Source organism: Pleurodeles waltl, chromosome 7 (assembly GCF_031143425.1).
Source record: "Pleurodeles waltl isolate 20211129_DDA chromosome 7, aPleWal1.hap1.20221129, whole genome shotgun sequence".
In the NCBI taxonomy this organism is placed as follows: Eukaryota; Metazoa; Chordata; class Amphibia; order Caudata; family Salamandridae; genus Pleurodeles; species Pleurodeles waltl.
Genome location: NC_090446.1, coordinates 1,283,181,392 through 1,283,204,960, shown reverse-complemented (window position 1 = coordinate 1,283,204,960; position 23,569 = coordinate 1,283,181,392). Strand labels below are relative to the sequence as shown.

General features: G+C 41.9%; 1 protein-coding gene across 1 annotated transcript in view; it reads left to right on the top strand.

Annotated features, from left to right (window-relative positions):
- The window catches only part of LIG1 (DNA ligase 1), a 296,484-nt gene that overhangs the window by 85,954 nt on the left and 186,961 nt on the right, over window positions 1-23,569 (top strand). The window contains exons 7-8 of the mRNA XM_069200497.1: window positions 9,346-9,630; window positions 17,669-17,951. Of these exons, the coding sequence (XP_069056598.1) occupies window positions 9,346-9,630; window positions 17,669-17,951 (568 nt within the window). The remainder of the gene's footprint in view (window positions 1-9,345; window positions 9,631-17,668; window positions 17,952-23,569) is intronic.

Here is a 23,569-nt window from a genome sequence, read left to right as displayed (position 1 = left end):
CTCATCAATCAAAATTTCACTTCTCTGTTTTCCCTAAATTATTCTTGTATGATCCATATAAGTTGGAAATTAAAAACATCTCTTGGTTACTAACAAACGGTTGAAATGATGATTTTGTATGGGAGACATGTTTTACAGTTCTTCTGTCTGCAAGCAGACCATAACTAAATAGTGTCTTGCAAAACTTGTGGTTGCAGATTACAAGCATACATTTACTGGATTCATCTGCAGGCCATTTTACAAGGGGGAAAACCGCTCTGGCCATGAGTATTTTTTTTATTTTTTATATATATATATTTTTTAAATCTTAATCTACGTTTGTTTGAAGAGTGTACGAAGTGAATGAAACAGTTTATCTTTCAGCGTAATCCTGCTGTAAGACAGTAATTACCAATATTTGTGACCCAAATTCCGGTTGGCAACACCCCACCCTCGGGCCTAAAGGCCTTACAGGAGCCAGATAAATATTGTGGAAATGCACAGTGACCACCATAGTGGGACATTCTGAGAAACACACATTATACAGCCTGTAGTGGGGAACAGCTTCCATTTTATCATCCATAGAAAACAGTTTAGCAGCTGCGCTTCTGAAAGGTGTACTTGATTTTAGATTTGAAGGGAGGACACATCAACCTTGTCAACAATAGTACCTTTTCATGGGGGAATTTTTTTTTTTTAGCTGTAGGAAATTCATAATATCAATGATACCTGCTATGTAGTCATACTAAATTGAGAACTACAAGCTAGACCTCTATAACACATCGCCAAGCTGTCTGCTCTAGGTGTGTTGCAGTACTACAGTGCATCTTAGTCTTAACCCCTTTCATCAGGCTGCCTTATGATTTTTTCACATTTTAAAATGCACATAAAGTTTGCTCCAGGTTTGGATGCATATACGTAGGAATTCAGGATCCAAGCAGACGGGATTTAGGTCGGAATGTCCTGCTGCAAGATGATACCTTGGAGCCTGAACGGAAGATCATGTTATGTTGGCAAATCAATGATTCACCAAAAAACAATGTATCTGAGACTAGTCCAGACACTGCTGTGGTGGTTTGGGTTCATCTTTCATCTTTTGAGACATGGAAAATGCAGTCCACCATTGAGCCCAGCAGAAAGGTTAACTTGCTTCCCAATACATGATAATTGAAATAACCTTTTGTTTCTGTAGAGGAAAGTCTGCCCTACAAAAGACTTGTTGTGCGATGGAGGGTGGAACATAGTTTTTATAGTGATATAATCCAGGAAACTCTATACTGTCAGTTTAAAATCTCATCCCATTTTTCAATTAAACGGCAGCAGAACGCATTTGTTCTGACAGGCTACTAATTGTAGATTGCTCACTGGAGATTCTGCACCACATGCCTCCGACTGCATCCGGAGAATTTTCAGTAGTTGCCTCGCGTTTTGATAGGTGGTGGTGTGTGGCTCCATGTTAAATCCATCCATACCCGGATGTGATGACCAGGCCCCTATATCTGCACAACCTCAGTGTGCTCGTATAATTTCCTTCCTTCCTTTTTTCTGTGCCATCCGACTCTGATCAGGAGCTACCTAGAATCAGTTTTGCTTGACCGAATTCCTTTTCCATCAATAACGTTTCCAGTGTGCAAGGGAAATGTCCCCACATAAAACTACAGGGTTCAAACCGCACAGGGAATATTATTGGCAAATATTGGTGACCAAGAACCCTCATCCATGCTTTCAGTCCCAAGAATGTGCCATTTTGCCTGGCAAGCTAGTTCTCTCTATATATATATTTCAGATAAATACAGAACCTAACACCAAGTAGGTGTATGGTTTATTTGCATTTGCATGCAGGATGTGTGAAAGCATAACACTTTGTGATTACACCCGTTGGAACCAGGAGTGGTCTGAGTGTAATTCCTTGGTTCTGATGAAATCCACCAGGAAGGGTGGCTTGAAACATATAGACCGATTGAAAGTAGGGTAATTAAATCCAAGAACACTCTTCTTCCAGTTTTTAATCATACTGCCTGGAGGACGGAATAAAACCGTTTTCCTACCAGACAGGTATTTTTAACTTCACAGAAAAACCCCTCCAACACCTATCCATCTTTTTGGGTAAAATATGCAGTGCTCTCGTGTAACAATAAAGCGACTCAACCAAATATTGACAAGTTCCTTAGCTAAATCTGAGAACTTTGTGATATCTAACCGGTATTTCATGCTGCCACTTGTTGTTACGAACACTGGTTTGATCTTTTCTGAAATCATTTACTATTCTGGAATCAACAATGGACCCCCTCCCCCTTGATTGTATTCTTTGGTTCCTCAGGGTTTTTACCCTTGAACACTTTTCCAACATTCCACCAATTTCGCTTACTGACTTTGATAGCATTTCCACAAACCTTGTCAATAACCAGTGATTCTGTTTATTTCATGCTCCTTTTCTTTGTGTGCACTGGAACGTTAATTCGTACACAATAACCAACTTTAAGTTTGTGAGGAACAACTTTTTTGTTTCTTGATTCAAATTTTGTATTTTTTTATTTTCTTGAGCCATGTGCACATTTTGTTTAACCACATGATAAACATCATCCAGTACAGTCTGTTTTGCCCATTTTGACATCCATCCTGGACAAGTCTTGAATGATGGTTGTCTACTCCTCAGTAACTCAAATGGCAACATTTCCGTAGATGAGTGGGGACCAGTGCCATTAAAACCATAGTATGGATCATACTGCGTTTTAGATTACACATTTGCTAGCAATTGCCCACCGAGCACAATTACCCAAGACTATTCATGCGTTCCACTAGCCCATTTGTTTGTGGGCGACATAAAGGGATTTCAAGATGATTGATACCACCTTGTTGCAAAACCACTTCCAATTCTTGGCTGATAAATTCTACTCCATTGTCTGAGACTAGGAAATATGGAAAATCTTCTCTCAAAAAGACATGTTTAGAAAACTCAGACATTTTTAGCTGTTAGATTCTCCATAAACTGAAGCTCAGGCCATTTTGAATAATATTCAAGGGAAAGAGTTAAATGGACCCGTGAGGTCAATACCCACTTTTTCCCAAGTCCTGGATGGAGAGTCAGTTGGTTGCATAAGAGGATTCCTGATTTTGAGACACTGTTCAGAATTACACTAGAAGATTTCTTGCACTCTGCGCTTAGTGTGCTACCTAAATGGCACTTGTGAACCACATATTATATATTTTTTTAATAGACTTTCAGGAGTCACAAACTTCTCTCCGCTCATGAGTATGCTACCCCTCACTTAGACTTCTGAAGAAACTTGAACAAATGTCTGAAATTGATATGGAACATGTTTCTCTTTAGGCTATCTATTCTTCAGATTTCACCACTTGAATCAATGTCTCATCTTCATATAACCTCTTTCTCCATTCCATCTTACTGATGGCACACATGTTTTCAACATCATGAATGCTAAGAAGCAACTCTTGTTCTTTTTCAGCAACTATATCAGTCAACGGCCTCAACAGGGAACCTAGGCAAGTAATTCACCCAGGCAAGTAATTCACCCTAACGTTCCTATTGCTATTTGAAACTTCAAAACGATATTGCAACAGTTTTGTAGAAAACCTAGCAATACATGGAACATGGTCCTTAATTCGGTCTCCTGTCAATATGGAAACCAATGGGCTGTGGTCAGATCGTAAAAATGAAATGATTTCCTCATATATAAGGATGATATTTCCTGATAGCCCACCAACTGGCAAAGGTTACTTCTCAGTTGCCCAAAAGATAACCTCAGCTCCTATTAACACTCTTGAGCCATAATCCAGTGTGTTTTCTATTCCATCTTTAGTTTGAGTGAGAACAGCTCCAGGACTAAATGTTGGCATCAACAGTTATTGTACATTTTTCTTTAGGCTCAAATGGTTTCAAAACATTTGACTCCACCAACTGGTATTCTCACCTTTGATGCATAATCGGGTATGAACCTTGAATAAAATTCACAAAGTTCAGTGAAGGACTTAAGACCAGTCTTTTCAACTGGTGTGGATGCATCAGTAATGGCTTTGACCAGTTCAGGCCTTGGCTCGTTTCCATGATCAAACACCACATGCCCAAAGTACTCAACTCTGTCCTTCAAAAACTGACACTGTGCCATTTTAATGCCCCACCTTTTTCCTGCTTAATACTTATAACCTCTGTTAGGGCATTGTCTTGTTGCCCCCAAAATCAAAACATCGTCCTGGAAGACCACTACACCTTTGACATCCTTGAGCATTTGGAACATGATCCTCTGAAAAATTGCAGCCACCAAACCAAAGGCATCCTGCAATATTGGAAAGTGTGTATATATAGGGGATACAAATGATGTGCCTGGAAGATGGGTCTAAAACAACTTGGTGATAGGTCCCTGCGAAGTCAAGTTTTGAGAACCATTTAGACCCACCAATCATGGTTAGCAGCTCAGTGATTTTGGGGAGTGGATGTGAATCGACCCAAATGTTTGTTCTAATTGCGAAGATCCACACAAACATGCAAATAGCTATTTTTTTCCTCTGTGCTTCCACCAAAGGTGACCACCTTAATGAGGATTCAGTTGATTCATCTATTCCTTTTTTATACGAGTCATTCAATTCTTGTTTTAACTTCTCTCGGACACTAAAAGGCACTCATCTCAATTTGTGTTTGACTGGAATGGTTCCCTCTTTGACCCTGATCTGATGTGTTAACCCCTTAATAATGCCTAGCTGTAGTTTGAAAACAGATGGAAAATGTTTTAGAAGTTCTTCGGTGTAATCATTGGATTCAACAACCGAAACTTGGTCTTTAGGACCTGGTCTCGGTATCATTTGGAAAGGACCCTGGGGAAACCACCCTAAGATTGACATCCCTTTAATCCCACATACACATTTCCTAGACACCTCCTTTCTCTAGATTCCGGAATATCTACAAAATATCCAGCAAGCCCCATTTTGCGTCCTTCGTATGACGGGCAATCTGTGGGTAGTTCCACTGGTCTATTTCTCCAAGTCTCTTCAAACACCTTGTGTAATTATAGTGATCCTGGCACCAGAATCTACTAATAAAGTGACCTTTTTATCTCCAGTTTCAACATAAGGGTCAACATGTGTGGCAGCATCCCTTTTTACTATGGAGTCATCTGTAATAACGATCTCTTTGTCTCAAAGATCATCTTGTATCTTATCCAACACATCTTTTTAAACTCTGACATCTGTTCCTCCGGTATTATTTACATTACTACGGTTGCTTTGAAAGTTGCCTTTGCTGCATTTGTTACTTTGACACACTTTGGCAAAGTGACCCACTTTACCGCACAACTTGAATGTGACATTCTTTGCAGGACATACTTTGTTTCCCCTTGCATGAATACTATTGCCACATCTAAAGCATACATTAGTTTGCTTGAAAAATGCCTTGTTGTCCCTTTGTGTTATTTTACTAGGTTTGCCCTCTCTGACTTCAACCATCCCTTTATCTTCTGTGGATTTATCTTCAAGTTCCTTAATAGATGCTTTTATTTCCACTTTACTGTTTTTGGTGTGTGCATCACCATGATGCAAAGGTACTTCAGATACTGCATGAGTGACTGATATTTATTTACTTTGTTTTGTACAGTGAAAATGCTTTGAAATTAATATATATTATTTTTTTTTTTAACTTTTACGGAAAGGTGTGCACATCATTGATATGTGCGCATACTATGGTGTGTGCATCACCGCAGAGTTAGTCAAGTGAATATATTGTTGCAGACACAGAACACCTTTAAAATGCTGACACGTTAAGGCGCAGGAATGATGATAATCTCGAGTTGTGACACCACTCAATATGGTGGCACATTTACGTAGTGCGTGTATGCATCGCATAACCACTACTTCGTAGGCAGTCACAAAATGCTGGTTTAACATTGCATGCTGTGAACATCAACACTAGACCGAGACAAGTGTCAAATATGGTGGTGTGGTGCGTCAATGTCTATTGGCCTGCCTATTTGCAGGGTGTTATGCACACTCACTGACTTTGTAGCGATTCAGCTAAATGTTGCTCGTTGCTGAGGACCCTCTGATAGCCAATGCCTTGGGAATTACTCCTCCCCTGCTAGATGTGCTGATCAGCTGCTTCCACCGTAAATGCTAGAAAGGTAGGAGGTAAGAACAGTTGCCAAGAATGGATAGTGGGTTTATCGGCCTCTTGTGAAAATCATTGCCAAGTAATTTATGGTTATCGTGATGTGCAGATGATCTACAAACATAGATCTATTTGACACAAAAGAGACTGCCAAAGAGGAATATCCTGATCTGGTCACAGCTTTCAACATAACTGCTATTCTACAGTCAAATGACCCCCAACATTCTACTAAAGAACTTAATTTCATCATAAAGCACACAGCATAAACCCAAGGATATGAATGCTGCAGAATACTTGGCAGACTGCAGAAATTTGCCTAATCTTGATATGGTTCAACACCCCTGTAAGAATCACTCTTCAGGGCCTTGACACAGCATGTAGCGACACAGTATTGCCTGAGAAAGGATCTACTACAAAGCAGAATATACAGAACAGACTTGGTTTATACCATAAAGGACATAAAGGACAACGTACAACCCCAAACGCCACTAGAAAGGTAGAGTGGAATGACCATGAAAACAGAAAGTGTTCAAGCTGCAATAAAGTACATGAACTCCCAGTGAATTTTATACGATGCCCTCAGATCATCTGGTGCCCATCATGACCAAGGGGTTTCATTCAATAGCTAAAAAAAGACACAGTTCTTGAATTGGCAGAACTTCCAGAACATGACAAAAGTTTACTACAGTGTGCTTCATAAAGGCCTATTGCTATATTAGAGATAGCTAATAAAATCTGCATGAAGTTATTGGCCACAAGACTAACCGATTGTACCAGACATCCTATGAGAAGACTAATCTTTGTGGTTACCAGGTAAAGCTTTAACAACATCAGAAGGACAGTTTCCCCTTGTCAAGAGCTCACAAAAATAGCATTGACTTTGTTAGCGTTGAAAGCAGTGGAAACATTCAAGAGGGTGTACACATCCTTCCTCAGGAAGGTGATGGAGATGGAATGGGAGAAATCTTGATAAGGACCTGTGGAAGATATTTTGGCCTTCAACGGCCACAGTTATAACTGAAGCTTCTCGGTCATCTGCATGCCGTATAGATTTAGCACCTGAGCAGAGATAACTACTGAGTAGAGATACCACATCAGTCTGCTCAAGCTGTCAGTGTTTTGACCAGAACCCTGGGCATTTCTGCACTTCATCTGTGGCCTAATGGTTCAGGTCGCCACTGACCACACAAGCAATATGTGGTATACAACAAACAGAGCAGTGCGGGCTTGTGTCTTCTGTGCATAAAAGCTCTGAAAATGTTGATATGCCTGTATCATTGTTTTACTAGCTGTAAGCCTTCTGGTGGGCTCTCCAGCATGAAGGTGAACGATTAGAGTAGAACTTTTGTGGCTTAAGAGTGGCCCCACTCTGGAGGTTTTGTTTACCTTCGCCCACAGGAGAGTACCACAGGTAGTCCTGTTCAGTGTGCAACACTATACTCTGTACCCAGTGGTCAGTACCTGACCGTTTCCAAAGTAGGGCTTCCTCTGGGATACGTTTTGTGTTTGCAGGTATTTTTGCCTTCTTTATGAGGTTCCTGTTTCCCTGATTTTGTTGCCTCTAAGAAAGTAGAGGCAGGACTGTGTACAGATGATCCTGATTGCAACCGACTTGGTAGCTAATGTTTTGAAGTTGGAGGTGCTCCTCTGTTTTTGTTTGCTTTCCTCTCCCATTGAGAATGGCCAGGTGCTCTGTTCAAATGTTCACAGCTTGCACCTTCACATTTGATGATTGAATGCTGATGAAAGGTAGTAAATCTGCCTAACTCAGAGTTATGCCTCCCAAATCAGAATGTTTGCTGTAGCCTCCGCTCGAGCTTTGTGACATAGTTTGCTGAGGTAAAGGTTGACCTATTCACTCCGTGTAGTCTGGAATAAAGACTTTGCTCTGGGAAATGTAAAAGGTTACATGTCGGTGTTAACAGCTTTTTCCTTTTTTTGGGGAGGAGGACCGATCATCCTTTTGTATTAAAATCCCTTGCAGTTAAAAGCTTCTTGAGGCTAGTTTCTTCCTTTTACGTTCATCATGCCCCAGTTTTCACTTTTTTTGATGTGTTTGCTATTTGAGTCCTTCCTTCTCTGTTCTGTGATGCTTCTTACTTCACCCTGCCTTTATGGAGAAGGGGATTCTTTCTGTCTTGGGCGGTTTGCATATTTCATTTCTGCCAATCCATTACCCTGCCAAAGATCTTCAGTCTTCACCATGGAGGAAGAAAGAGTCCAATTGATGTAGGCTTGTCAGGCTCTGAGTTTTTAATTCTTACAGACCTTGGACAATTTTGTTGATACTGAGCTCTTTATTGGTTTCGCTGGTGCCAAAAAGGGTGAAGAGGTCTAAAAGAGGATAAACTTTCCCCTTGTTTTGTTCTCTGCAGGAAGTTGTACTATCCCCTAGCACAAAAGACCCCCTTGCTGGCTTCTGAGTACATTTCACCAAGGCGAAGGCTGTTTCTTCAGTGTTGTGTGGGGCTTGAGATTTGGGTCACACTTTTACTAGCCACTGCTGCCTTGAATTTTCAATTTTGCAGTCCTACTCATTTTGCCAGCTAGAGGTTTTGGTGCGTTTTGTCTCCTTGGAGCCACCTCCATGGGGGTACTGCCTGGGTGTTCATTTATGGTGTCCAGAGCCTGCAGGTAGTGGTGCCATTACAAGCAAATGTTACTTAACCTTTGGTGGCAGTCTTTGTTGCAGATTTACCCATGTACTCCTCTGTGCTTTCCCACCCCCTTATCCTGAGGAGTGGTGAGGATTTTGGTAATCATGACCCATTCTAGTGTTTTGCTCCGAGTGTGCTGACATCTGTGTGTGGGTTGGCAACGTATGGTTTCTGGACCAATGTGATACCACCTATTTTTGCTGGGGAGTTATTGTGAGATTTCTGGATCTACTCTGACACGTGGGGACTATTCGTGAAGTGAGGTATCTGAAGGTAGATAGCAAATTGCTCAGAAAGATTATCAAAGGTAAGTAAGATATTTTGTAAAGTTTCTTTCTCTAAGCATGGTTCATACTGTTATGTCTGGCAGTTGCAGTTAAAATTAAGTGCTTATAACCAGGGTGTCCGTGCCCTTTTCACTTTCTTCAGTGGGTCTAATGAATAACAAATTAACACCATTGGCTTCCAAAGCACTGGAGCTTTATTGATTTGTATGTAAACTAAAAAAAAGTATTCTGCCCTCAACCTCTACCAATTTGATTTCTGTAAATAAAATTGTATCTTACCAATTTTTCTTACCTTTTGCTGATACAGACAATGGAGTGGAAAACATCAAGGAAGAGCAGGCTAAAGTCACTCAGCAGGGTGACAAAACCATGAAAGTAGAAGAGTCGGCGGTTCCAAGTTCTGAGGTGATACAAATGAATGATTCTAAACCAGCGACCACGCAAGTGACAAAAGCAGATTCTGGATTGGAGCCTTCAAAAAAAAGTGCCAGCGAAGGATTAGAAGATATGGAGACTGTAGAGGAACCTGAAGTGAAAGAGGTGGCACAAAAGGAGCCAGAGAAGCCCACCCGACCCATCAGCAGCTTTTTTGGTGAACCTATACTTTTGAATATCGTTCCCCTAATATTTTTTATTTTTTTATTTTTAGTTCCTGTATAAGAGCCAGACTTAAAAATATATGTGTGTGTTTACAGGTCACTAGTTTAAACATACATTAGGTAATTTGTTAGTTTGTTGTGCTTATCGCAGTTTACAGTCGGCAGGCACTTTCTTAGTCTAAGCACATGGAGGTGGACACTGTTCACAGCTTTAAAAAGAAAATGAGATACCAGTAAAGATGTAAAACAGTAAAGGCTTATCTTGGCAGCCCTCTTACCCCCTTTTAAGGTTTGGATCTTGACAGCACAGCTGTGAAACAGACCTGTTGCTATCCATATATACACAGTCCGCTTTCGGGCCACCTTTTTCAACCATACGCTTTATTCAGCCAACCTCGCACAGCCAATGACTGGCGATTTTGTCAATCTTGTCGTGGCCTGGTGGAGAATTATGTTAAATAGGCTTGTAGTGCAAAACGGCTAAGTTTGAAGAAGTATCTAATTTCTGAGCGGATCAAAAAAGAAAGGCTTCTTCATAAGAACCAAGTTTTCAGCATCTATATTTTTATTTATTATTTTTTTTTTTTTTTTAACCTTCCAAAATCGGTGCAAGATCAATATTATGAGGCAGAGGGGCTAAATAGTAAAACAAAAAAACTCCATACCTGGAGCTTCAGATGCGGCAAGGACTTTAAAGAGCTTTATCCTTGGACCTCATATTTCTGCTCAGCCAGTACCAAGTAACTTAACTTGTAGGAAGGAGGGGCCGTTTCCCACAAGAAATTTGTGTGTAACGCAAAGGAGTTTAAATTGCACTTTCTGACGAGTAACCAATGTAAAGCTCTTAAGGTTGGTGCAGAAGGGGAACAAGGTGGAAGGATACAAACTAATTGAGCCTCAGTATTTTGTACCACCTGCCTTTTAGAAAGAAGTCTCATTGGCCAACCTATTGAATTTGCCAGTGTTTGTTTGCTGTTGAGGGGAGCATTATTTCAACTGCTCATTTTCAGATTGTCAAGCGGGGATTTCTGATTATTTGCACATTGGTCTTTTTCACTCTGCTGTGGAAGATGTCCGGATTCTATTGGTGGACTTCTGCCCTAGTGTTCATTGTCCCAGCTGAAAGAACTGTGCTGCTGTGAAGGCCTGATGTCATTATTTTGGGTACCTATGTTCTGTTCTGGTACATTAGTGGTGATAGCCCAGTCTATGGCATTTATAGCGTTAAGATCAAAAGTCCACTCACAACAAAGAATGGATTTGTTTCTTTGGCACCTATGTCTGTGTATTGGTCGGACAGACCTGGGATCAAAGGTGGTAAAAACTGTTATGGTGAACGGTGAAGTGCGCAATAGCGCATCCTTAGAGAGCCCGAGTGTTTGGAAGCTATTTCTCTATTTGCTAAATAGTTCAGCTACAGACCAGAGTAGAACTTTGAAAACGTTCTGTTCTTCCTGTTTTAGCCGTTTAACAATTGGCTGTTCAGTGATTTATTTACTAGGTATCAAGATGCTAATTTTGTTGTTTAAGCAAATCTCCACCATTGCGTTACATGGCCAACATTTCTGTATTTTGTGGACTAAATCTTTCTCTTTGAATTTGTATTGTACTGTCGTAGAAGAACATAGACCTATTTCTTCTTCTAAAAGTACTTTCAATTGAGAATCAATAGCTGTTAAAAAATACTTCATTTGAGATGACTCGTTTTCTGTCGACTGTGTGGGTGTGTGACCTCCTAATATTAGACTAAGGTGACACATAATGGGGCAGTGACATCTACTACCCTCATAGGTCGACTAATCTTTTGACTCTGACAGGATTAATAAGATTATCAACTCAAACAATGAGAACTAATAACCAGAAACAACAACATGCCGTAAGTAGTCGTAACTTATACTCACCATGACCATGGTCGTGAATCACTACACCAGTTTAATAATGCCTGTGTATTAACAATGCTAAAGTCACGTAAATGATGTGCAAAACCAAATGATAACACTGCAGATACACCACAGGTTGACCAAAACGTCTGAAGAATCTCAATCCTGTACGAGCAATCCCCATTTGACACTTCAAAAGAATTATACAAAATACCAGAATTATTTGAAAAAAAAAAAAGGCAACAGATTTCATAAGTTATACAGTTGAATCAGTCATTTAAAAAACATTTAATTCAATTTTTGGGTCCGACATCCTAGCTACCAAATTCTAATTTGAAAAGCATGTGTGGGGAAGGGCTTCGCACATGCAAAAAAAAAAAAAAAAAAAGACAAAAATACATTTTGGAAACCTCTAACTATGGCGCTACAAAAAATATGTGGTTGGATTTTCTAAGGGAAAACCTGTAAAGGAAAAACAAATGCGTATTGATTATACCTCTCCTACAGGAAACAGCAGTTAGCAGAGTCTTCGTCAGCAGAGCATAGGAACAGTAGGTTTTCAGGGATCCGCATCAGGAACATGGAAAGGGAAACAGTTCAGTAATGTTGGACCTAATGTATCTGAACTGTTAAAATCATAAGTAGCTGGACTGAAACTGAATTTAGACTGACAAGAACTGAACTGGAAAGAAACTAAACCGAAACTGAACTTATACCACCTAAACTTTGCCTAATTAAAGTCCCACAAATCACTAGCTAAACTTCTATTGGACAATACATAGGGTGTAACAGTGAACAACCAATTGAATTACATTTTTTCTTCATTTTGTATCTTCATTTCTTCTCCAAGTTAGGTTCATGTTAACGCTCCTCTGTTTGGCAGTTTCCGCAGAATACTAACATTGTAGAAACCATCACAGAACATGACGTTTAGCTAACATTACATCCTACCAGAAACTAAGGCCTGTTGTTAAAACTTTCAAATATTATCACAAGGAAATACAAAATGAACAGAGTGGAACAGGACAGTAGATTTCCTCTGTGAGCTTTCAATATAATGTCTAATAAACAATGTTTGCAAAAGCATTTTAGTAAAATCAGCATAACATTTCAACACTGACCTTTTGGAAAAATACTAAAATGTAGGCCATTTCAATTAATGCTAATACATGAAAAATATAACATTTCTAATATTCAAACCATATTTAGTACAATTTATTAGTTAATAATAATTTCAAATAATTAGTTTTACTCCTCAATAATAATCATCTTTTTGCCAAATACAAGTGGTTATGAATCATCAAAATACATTTTCACCGTAATTTATTATTTCATATAAAACTCAAGGTGGTGGACACCATGTCAACCACATTTCAAACATGCACGTTTTACATTTCTAGTGCAAGTTTCCTAATTTAGTCCTTTTAATACACATTAATTAGTACGTTTTGGTTACTCGCATTTTATTAATGTTTGCGCTCTAACAACTACATAGGCTAATCCGTTTGTTCTGGGAGTGCCATTTGTCAGACTTGGATGATTGGTGCCTGGTGAGCAACTTTGTTTACAATAACTTACTGCCCTGTCTTTCAAGATTTCCATTGGCACACAGCCTCTTGAGGCCTACTCGGCTACCTGAGAGCAATTGGCTTGCCTTTCCTTCTATCGGTGCATTGTCACATGGTATCAGTACAGACAGTCACCCAGAAATTAAAGGCTCCACTTAACAATGTTGATCACCTTTGCTTTACAAAGATGCAGTTTGACGAATGAGCTAGCACCCACTAATTAGTTTGTTCCTGCTCCTCATGTGGTGTATTGACCTCTGAACAGGATGAGGAGTTTGCAGTTTCTGTATCTGTGCATTTTTGTTAACCATAATCCAAACTCTGGAAGACGGTGTTTGAACATTTCCTTAGTAAGTCTCTGCTAGTGTTCACATGTAGAATAGAAAGCAACACGTGTGGTACAGTATTACGAGACACAGTATTTCTCCATGGTAGATAGACATAAGGAGCAGTCTCCTGATTGCTCGGCATCTGTGCTTGCCTGTCTCGCTGTTCATTGAAAAGTCTGCATGCTTCATGAACTCTTAAATAATGTAGAAGCAAGTGTTCTACAAATTTTATTGCTACGAAAAGTTTGCCTGCACAGAATGTGTACTATCGCGATGGAATGAGCTCGGCCTCGAGACCTCTGTTTCCATCTGAGTAAAGCTAATAATCCATTTATACCCAATGACGATTCTGAAGTATATTTGCAGTTGAACAAAGTACCATATGATGACTCCAAACTTCCACTAGGCAAAAGTCCATTCTCTCTCCAGAAAGAACATTAATCGCCAGTTACTTTGACATTTTTGCATCATATGCACTCAGAGCTGCTAAGTACACCTTCTTTGCAGCATAGATATCCATTCTGGGGCTTGTAGTTTTATTTTTATAACGTGATACAAGCTGCGCTGAACTACACATGTTTGAGTGTCTGAAATTTGAGCGGTGTGCGAGTGTATTTATAAAACAAACCTAGAGAAGAGTTTACGGTTGATTATGGTATACAATGGTCAACATAGTCTAACTAATATTTCAGTTTGAGACTGACTGAGGATCATTAATATCCTGTGAGGTGACTTTCCTCAAGCGTGTGAAAAATCATGGGCATTTTGTTTGATAGAACGCAGTAAAGGGACAGTGATCCAGTAAGTATGCATTCTTAGAGTACAATTATTTATTCATTGCCCTGCGGGCAATGTTGCCTTTGCCAGCCGCCAAGTACCTATGTTTTGCACCTGGGAGTAGTTTGTGTATTAGAGGCCTTGTTTAAAAAAATATTCCAGTAGGCCTACTAGCCCTTAAGTAACACGGAAGGCCACTGGAATTATGTTGCAGAAAGGACTAAAATTTGCAACTGGGTTGACCAATTAATATGGCAAAAAAAAGCCCAGTTATGCATTTACAATGCCAGTAGCTCAAACTCCAGTAAATGTGAGACCTATTGAATTGCAAATGCTTGTTTAATCTTGTTCCTTGTGCTGCCAATGCCACTGTTTGAACCTACTAGCAGAAGATGCCTCTATCAAACAAGTTGACCTGAACTCTTCTCCAACCTTTGTAGATTTATTGTGTTATTAATTAAAACTATTACAATCATTCCATGTATAACAGTAAAAATACCAAAAGCCATAAACTTAGACAAAATCGCAATATGCGTATTCACGACCAAGTGTGTTAATTACGTTGCAGTAGCAATTGATGGAGTTAAGTAGCACAGGAAGTACACAGCATGCCAGAGAAAACCGCTATGTATCATCCCTCCTCTTTAACCTAAGGGTAGTGTCTTCTCCACTTGGATTGAGGGGTAAAACTCATACTCTTCTGGATAAAATTTCAGTGTAAAGCTATGCTTTTGTAAATCGGCATCATTACATTTCCCTAGAGACTGCTTAGCGTATTTATTCAATTACAGACCTGTAGCACATGTTTGTCAATTCCTGGGGGCCATGGCAATACAGCCCTCTCCTACCTCCCAAACCCCATGGATCAAACTCTCCTCTCACCCCGGTTCCTTTTGCCCATTTACCCCCAAATACTGCTATGCCACTCGTCAGACTGTAGAATTGTGTGGTGCATCTGAAGACAATCTGATGTAGATGCCGAATCCTCCAAAGCAGTGGCGGCAGGCAGCTTTAGGAGCGAGGGGGCCAGGCGGGAACCTCACACACTCGCACACACTTATTCTTTAACACAGACACGCATGCACATCCATTAACACTCATAACATTCAAACATGCACGCACCAAACACTCATTTTAAAACATCACACACCCACACACTTACCTTCAGCCTCGCGGTCCCAGGAGGGTTGGGACTGCTGCCTTCCCTCATTGACTGACCTTAGGTCAGCCAGTGAGGGAAGGCAGCAGTCCCAGCCTCCCCACAGTGTGGGATGGGGTCAGTGAGACTGCTGACCCCACCCCACTCTTTGACGAAGTGTCACTGATTGACACTTGCCCTGGGAGCTTCAGGGCTTAAACCTGAAGCGCACAGGTCGAAGTCAATGGGTGACTCTTTCCTCGTCACCCAGGGGAGGTCCTCGAGGCACCTTTGCTGAGCCGAGGAGGTCATGCCCAAGGGAGCTGTGACCTCCTCAGCCCTGCAGAGTTCAGCTCAGGCAGCCTGGAGTCTGGGCAAATCGTGCATGTCTCACTCCTGGCTGTCTGGGCTGAAAATGAAGAGTGTCTGTCAGGCTGACCTTTGTTCAGCCTGGCAGACACTCTTCATGGGGAGCAAAAGGTGGGGGGGGCCTGGCCCGTCCGCCCAAAGCACAACTGTCCTCCTCCTTTCTGATTGGATGTTTATCATGTGGCGGATTTGACATTTTGTGACCAGCAGAGTTTCTGTCCTTGAAGTAGTGTTCAGCTTCCGAAGGGGAAATTCTTAAGGGACAGCTGCTATTTCTTTCCCATGCAGTGATTGCTTAGGAGCCGCATATGTCAGCACCTCTCGGGAAAGTAACGGCGGGAGGTATGCCTTCCTGATGGGATGTGTAGTGATGCGCAAATTGGCTGAAACACCTGCTGCGCGGTTGTCATATGAAAGAAGGCTATTTTTATGGACTGTTCTGCTACCTTAATTTAAGGTGGTCTATTGTTTTGAGCTTGGAAACGTTCATGAGGTATGTAGCAAGTATGTAGGTTGTATTCCTTTGACTTCTTGTCCAGGGCCCTACTAAAGTGTGCTGATCTTTTTTTTCTGAAATAAGTACCCTTCACCTTAGAAACAACATTTTACAGAGCGGTCACCTATTAATAATGGGTGTTTGAGTTCAGAGTTGTTTTCTCAGTAATGTAACATTTTTAAATATTTTTCAAAAATTACTAAGATGGACAAAACCTTATTTTAAGACATAAATAAAGTGTTGGCACTTCAGGCCGGCAGCTGTAAAGTATCTTAAGGTTCTGAATTTGGGGATGATTTTCGTGTTAAGAAAATATTGTTACATGCAAGTGTGTTGTTCCCCCTCCCAGCTAAACATCTACGTTTTGAACATCCATAAACAAAAGATTCGTGAAATGCAGTGATTTAATGCAGAACTGCCTTATTTTCAGAATAGAAAAACTTTATATTTGATCTAATATTTCTTTACACTTGTACCAACAGTATCTATGCATTGAAACTGACAATGGTTTTAGCATCAAAAAATTAAGTTTCCTCTTTGGGCAATACCATAGTTAGAGCAATATAGAAGGCTTCCTTAAATGGCTTGTTCGTTGTTTCGAACTTCTGTGTGATTTGACAAAGGAACGCATGAAAGAGTTTGGGTTATCATTCTATGAAAGTGGAAACATCAGAGATTCTTCTGAATGACTATGTAGAGCTTGTACATTGATTGCTTTGTACACCTGTAAAACAAAAATACTGCTACTTAGCAATGGTCAATGCTAGATGTAACTGGACTATCTTTTCAGAGCCTTTTCCTATAATGTTGTTTACTCAGCAGATGCCCTTCAAATACTCTGGTACTGTATTAGTTTTTTGCATTGATGACACTTGAAGATGACAAAGTTGCTATTACTTTAATAAGCTAATTTTCAGTCTTCATAATACCAAACGTTACGTCCAGCTCCATAATACCAAACTTTGCTTTTAAGGAGTCTGTCTATATGCAATGTTTTGTATATCACTGAATTAGAATTTTGCAGTTTGACTGGAAGCCTCTTGTTGGATTTGTTAGTCACAAGTCCAAGTAATGCAATTGCCTTCCAAAAATAAGTTTACTTTTTGTTTTACAGGGTAGTTTTAAAATGTAAAGATGGCTTCATAGCAAATAATTTTGGTTTGTTTTTATTATACTGTGTCTCCAGTGATAGGATGAACGGTTCGGGTGCCTCTCTATCAAGGATTGTTTACCACTTTCAAAGATAACTGATCTTTGTTAATTCATTATTTTTTGTTTGTTTGATGCAAAGGGTAAGACTTCACTCAGGAAGGGAGTAATCCCTAATGCCTAATGATTGTAGGCCCAAGGTGTCTCACCATTGTTCTTTTCAGCTATATGCCAAACTTTGCTGAATCTAACCTTGGTCAAAGGGTCATTCTCACTGTAAAATGTTTATATAATATATTACACTTTTTATCTTTGTTCCCATCAGCTCCAAAGAAGTCCTCGCCAAAAGCAGAGAAGGACAAAAAGTTGGAAAAGATTGAGAAGGTGAAAGATGTTGACAGTAAGCAAGTAAAGAAGGAGAAAAATTTGATATTGGAAGAAAAGAGTCAGTCCGAAGAAAAGACAAAGGCCGAAAAGGTGAAGGAGAAGAAGACTGAAAATGTGGAGAAGAAAGTAGAGGACAAAAAGAAGACTGAAAATGAGCTGGATAAGCCGAGCATTCAGAAAGCCTCTCCAGGGGCACGTGACAAAGGTGCAGCAGTCAGTAGGTAGGTCTAAAGAGTTCACATTACCTGCTCAAAGGTATCTCCTAAGTCTTGGATCATGCTCTTAAATGGCATCTTTGCTTACCTTCCTCTTGAAATTATGGTTCCTCAAATAGTCTTGATCTTTGTTAATACTCAAACACTAGAAGTCTTTCCCTATCTGCGGGGTTCTGGTTACAATTTTTAAAGAAGATAATTTCATATATATATATTTTTTTTAATGTGTCTTATCTTTTACCAACTTGCTCTTTAACAGCAGGCTGTATATCTTTGAAGATCTTGATGTTGAGCTTTTAGGTGCCCTAGTCGAGCGGTGATTCATCTGGCACACCCTTACCCACCTTCCACAGGCATGCAGACATTCTGCTGCACCATAAAATGTTGAAGGGCTCAAAGCCAGAATTCGTGTTTTCAGTTGTTCATCTAAAACAGGGGTGTTTATCTGGTTTATTTATTTTCATTAAGTAGAGGGTTAACACCACTACGTACCACCCAGCCTACTGGTTTAGTATAAAATGAATTCCATTTGTCTGCCAATTAAAAGATGATTAACTAGTACTGTATAATTATGCATACATTCATGAAGTGCAAATTAAGTCAGTGAAGACATGATGGATTGCTCTCTTTTTCTATTGCTCTTCCAGTATATTCACTTTCTTTTTCCAGGGCATGAAATATCTCCTTTCTAAACGGGTGTGCGTTTACTTGATAAGTTACACTGACAGAAGAATGTTTGTCCAAGGTGTGATTTTGTTTCCTGCGATAGCATGCTAAGTGTGGGCAGGTGGTGTGAATGGCCTTCTTAGATCTTGGTCATGCTACAGTTAACAATTGGACTGAAATGGGGCTCTTTTGCTTGCTCTACTTTTACGGCTGTGAGCAAACCTTGTTCTGCAGTTGCAGGAGGTGTTTGAATCTTGCATGTACGGTCCCTTTTTCTTTTTTTTTTTCTCTGACATTTGTGTGCTGCACCCCACAACGAACATAATAAAATGTCAGTGTAATTTAAAAAAATCTTCACAGGCTACATTACCAGTTTATAGGACTGTCTCCTGTGAGCTCTCCTGGCTTGTGGGGGTTTCATCCTGTACCCATCTGCATTTGTTGTTTGTTGCTCTGTGACTTACCTTGAGATGTGGGGTTCATGTGCTGTGGTCTATCTGCTGTGTTGCGATGAGATTAGGCAGCTGGAGTCCTGCGTTGGCATGTGCTGCTGCCACCCAGTGTTTGCCTAAGGACTTCTGGCTGAGCTGACTGGGAGCGCCCTGGGCACTATCGTGAGCCAGCTCTACTTGTCTCTTGCGCCCTCTGATGCTGAACCAAATTGAGCGATGTGCCTCAAAGTTGTGTAGAGCTAGAGGGAAAGAGGAGGCAGACGGGGGAGGCAGAGTGCAATGGACACTGTTGCTGCATCTCCCTGCATTCCCTTTGCTGTTTGTTTCATCACTGGCTGTGCTCCTAGAGTCCGCCCCTCTTTGTGAGCAGGTTGCAACCTGCAAAGAATGAACACACCGCGTGAGTACCAAGCTGAGCTTTACCAATATCTGATCATCATCAACACCGCACTTACTTTCATGGGCATGAATGAAAACTGATCAAGCAAAAGGATTTTAAAGAGACAGGAAGTCCTTGAGAGAGCCCCAAAGCCCCATTTCCACTATGCGTTGATCATCTCCACTTCCACAAACCAATTGTATGAGAATGGCCACCTTACGATCTGGAAAGATATAGGCCAGCATTTGATCACTTTACCTTCACTTCAGGGAGAAAATTGACCAACGGGCTGGGTAGCAAGACCTTTAGCCTGTAGTAAGAAATGTCATTGCTCCCCATTGAAGAAAGTCTTTCTAGCTGTGTTTTTGTGGCCCATTGTGAAGTAAGGCCCTCCACCCGTAGAAATAAGTCTTTCCTCTCTCCCACAAGAATTTCTACAATAACTGCTCTTCTAATACAGGCTGGGTAAATCGCTTTTTTTGCCTGAGCTATCCTTGCTGGGAAACTGACTGTAGGAAGTTGGCTCTGTATGCACTATTTCAAAGTAAGGAATAGTATGCACAGAGTCCAAGGGTTCCCCTTAGAGGTAAGATAGTGGCAAAAAGAGATAATACTAATGCTCTATTTTGTGGTAGTGTGGTCGAGCAGTAGGCTTATCAAAGGAGTAGTGTTAAGCATTTGTTGTTCATACACACAGGCAATAAATGAGGAACACACACTCAGAGACAATTCCAGGCCAATAGGTTTTGTTATAGAAAAATATATTTTCCTAGTTTATTTTAAGAACCACAGGTTCAAATTCCACATGTAATATCTCATTTGAAAGGTATTGCAGGTAAGTACTTTAGGAACTTTGAATAATTACAGTAGCATATATACTTTTTACATAAAACACATTTAGCTGTTTTAAAAGTGGACACAGTGCAATTTTCACAGTTCCTGGGGGAGGTAAAGTATTGTTAGGATTTGCAGGTAAGTAAACCACCTACGGGGTTAAGATTGGGGTCCAAGGTAGCCCACCGTTGGGGGTTCAGAGCAACCCCAAAGTCACCACACCAGCAGCTCAGGGCCGGTCAGGTGCAGAGTTCAAAGTGGTGCCCAAAACGCATAGGCTTCAATGCAGAGAAGGGGGTGCCCTGGTTCCAGTCTGCCAGCAGGTAAGTACCCGCGTTTTTGGAGGGCAGACCAGGGGGGTTTTGTAGGGCACTGGGGGGGACACAAGCTCACACAAAAAGTACACCCTCAGCGGCACTGGGGCGGCCGGGTGCAGTGTACAAACATGCGTCGGGTTTCCAATGTAAGTCAATGGGAGACCAAGGGGTCTCTTCGGCGATGCAGGCAAGGGAGAGGGCCTCCTGGGGGTCACTCCTGCACTGAAGTTCCGATCCTTCAGGTGCTGGGGGCTGCGGGTGCAGGGTCTTTTCCAGCCGTTGGGATTTTAGAGTCAGGCAGTCGCGGTCAGGGGGAGCCTGGGGATTCCCTCTGCAGGCGTCGCTGTGGGGACTCAGGGGGGGGGGCAACTTTGGTTACTCACAGTCTCGGAGTCGCCGGAGGGTCCTCCCTGAGGTGTTGGTTCTCCACCAGTCGAGTCGGGGTTGCCAGGTGCAGTGTTGCAAGTCTCACGCTTCTTGCGGGGATTGCAGGGGTCTTTAAATCTGCTCCTCTGAAACAAAGTTGCAGTCTTTGTGGAACAGGGCCGCTGTCCTCGGGAGTTTCTAGTCTTTCTTGAAGCAGGGCAGTCCTCTGAGGATTCAGAGGTCGCTGGTCCTGGGGAAAGCGTCGCTGGAGCAGGTTTCTTTAGAAGGCAGGAGACAGGCCGGTAGGACTGGGGCCAAAGCAGTTGGTGTCTTCTTTCTTCTTCTGCAGGGGTTTTCAGCTCAGCAGTCCTCTTCTTCTTGTAAGTTGCAGGAATCTAAATTCTTAGGTTCAGGGAAGCCCTTAAATACTAAATTTAAGGGCGTGTTTAGGTCTGGGGGGTTAGTAGCCAATGGCTACTAGCCCTGAGGGTGGGTACACCCTCTTTGTGCCTCCTCCCAAGGGGAGGGGGTCACAATCCTATCCCTATTGGGGGAATCCTCCATCTGCAAGATGAAGGATTTCTAAAAGTTAGAGTCACTTCAGCTCAGGACACCTTAGGGGCTGTCCTGACTGGCCAGTGACTCCTCCTTGTTGTTCTCATTATTTCCTCCGGCCTTGCCGCCAAAAGTGGGGCCGTGGCCGGAGGGGGCGGGCAACTCCACTAGCTGGAGTGCCCTGTGGTGCTGGAACAAAGGGGGCGAGCCTTTGAGGCTCACCGCCAGGTGTTACAGCTCCTGCCTGGGGGAGGTGTTAGCATCTCCACCCAGCGCAGGCTTTGTTACTGGCCTCAGAGTGACAAAGGCACTCTCCCCATGGGGCCAGCAACATGTCTCGGTTGTGGCAGGCTGTGGCAGGCTGCTGGAACCAGTCAGTCTACACAGATAGTCGGGCAAGGTTTCAGGGGGCACCTCTAAGGTGCCCTCTGGGGTGTATTTCACAATAAAATGTACACTGGCATCCGTGTGCATTTATGGTGCTGAGAAGTTTGATACCAAACTTCCCAGTTTTCAGAGTAGCCATTATGGTGCTGTGGAGTTCGTGTTTGACAGACTCCCAGACCATATACTCTTATGGTTACCCTGCACTTACAATGTCTAAGGTTTGGCTTAGACACTGTAGGGGCACAGTGCTCATGAGGCAGTGTAAGGTTGGCATGGCACCCTGAGGGGAGTGCCATGTCGACTTACTCGTTTTGTCCTCACCAGCACACACAAGCTGGCAAGCAGTGTGTCTGTGCTGAGTGAGGGGTCACCAGGGTGGCATAAGATATGCTGCAGCCCTTAGAGACCTTCCCTGGCATCAGGGCCCTTGGTACCAGGGGTACCAGTTACAAGGGACTTACCTGGATGTCAGGGTGTGCCAATTGTGGATACAAAAGTACAGGTTAGGGAAAGAACACTGGTGCTGGGGCCTGGTTAGCAGGCCTCCGCACACTTTCAATTCAAAACATAGCATCAGCAAAGGCAAAACGTCAGGGGGTAACCATGCCAAGGAGGCATTTCCTTACACTGACCCACCTTGTTGGTGGTAAGTTGGCTCATCCGCTGAGTTCTATTTCACCATAAGTCCCCCACATCAGTCTCCCTGGCGGTACATCACTGTAACTGTTGGAAACCACTAAGGATCCCAAATCTCTGGCTCTCGCCTTTTGTAACCCATTCACACCAACTCTCTGGTGGGTCAGAAATTGCTAAGGAACTTGGGCCCTAGCTCTTACCTTCACGTACCCCATCTGAACCTACTCCCTCCTAACTATGATGGTACTGCTCCCTTATCGCTCACAAAACAATTCCTCAAACCCAAGTAAACACAATCATTTTCTGAATCTCTTACTATTAGATGAAAAACATAAAGCACAAAATCCTGAAATTACCCAGAAACCCTTTTTGCAAACAAATTCCACTGCATGCAGAAGGGAATATACAAAACTGACTTCCTCCTCTACACTCACAACACTTGACCTATTGATCAAGTCCTCACAGAACAAGCTATGGGTCTACTCGCTGTCAAGCATTTCCTTTGGATGAAAACCTCCCCTTTCGCCTTCCCAGTAACATTTCACTCTCCATCTTCAACAACGGGAAAATCCTTTTCCAAGAGAATGACACGATCTAGGCCTTGGTGGATGTCAGAAACCTGTTCAGAAGGCCACAAATTAAAAGGGAGCTTCTGGTCTGGGCCCAGCCATTGTGGTTGGGGCCTTTTTGTTCTGATGTTCCACAGTCCTGCCTTCTATTGGCTCTGAGCAACTGGGCCAAGTACCCTTGAGCATTTGATATTAATAACGCAGGTCGAGCAGTCAAATAATTCTCCCGGGAGGAGTTAAGTGTAGGGTGAACAGAGGCTTACAACTCAAAATTCATCCTGCAACCCCAATAAATGATTGTCAAGTCAAATACTTGCCTTTATGTAAGTCATATTAATATACAAGCACGAAGTATAATGTGGCAGACCACAAAGTTAGTCTTCTCAAGGCAGGCCAACTGGTGTTTACCCAGGTCAGCTTCTCAAGTTCCACCTTCCTGACTAAGGACAGTTGTTGTTACCCA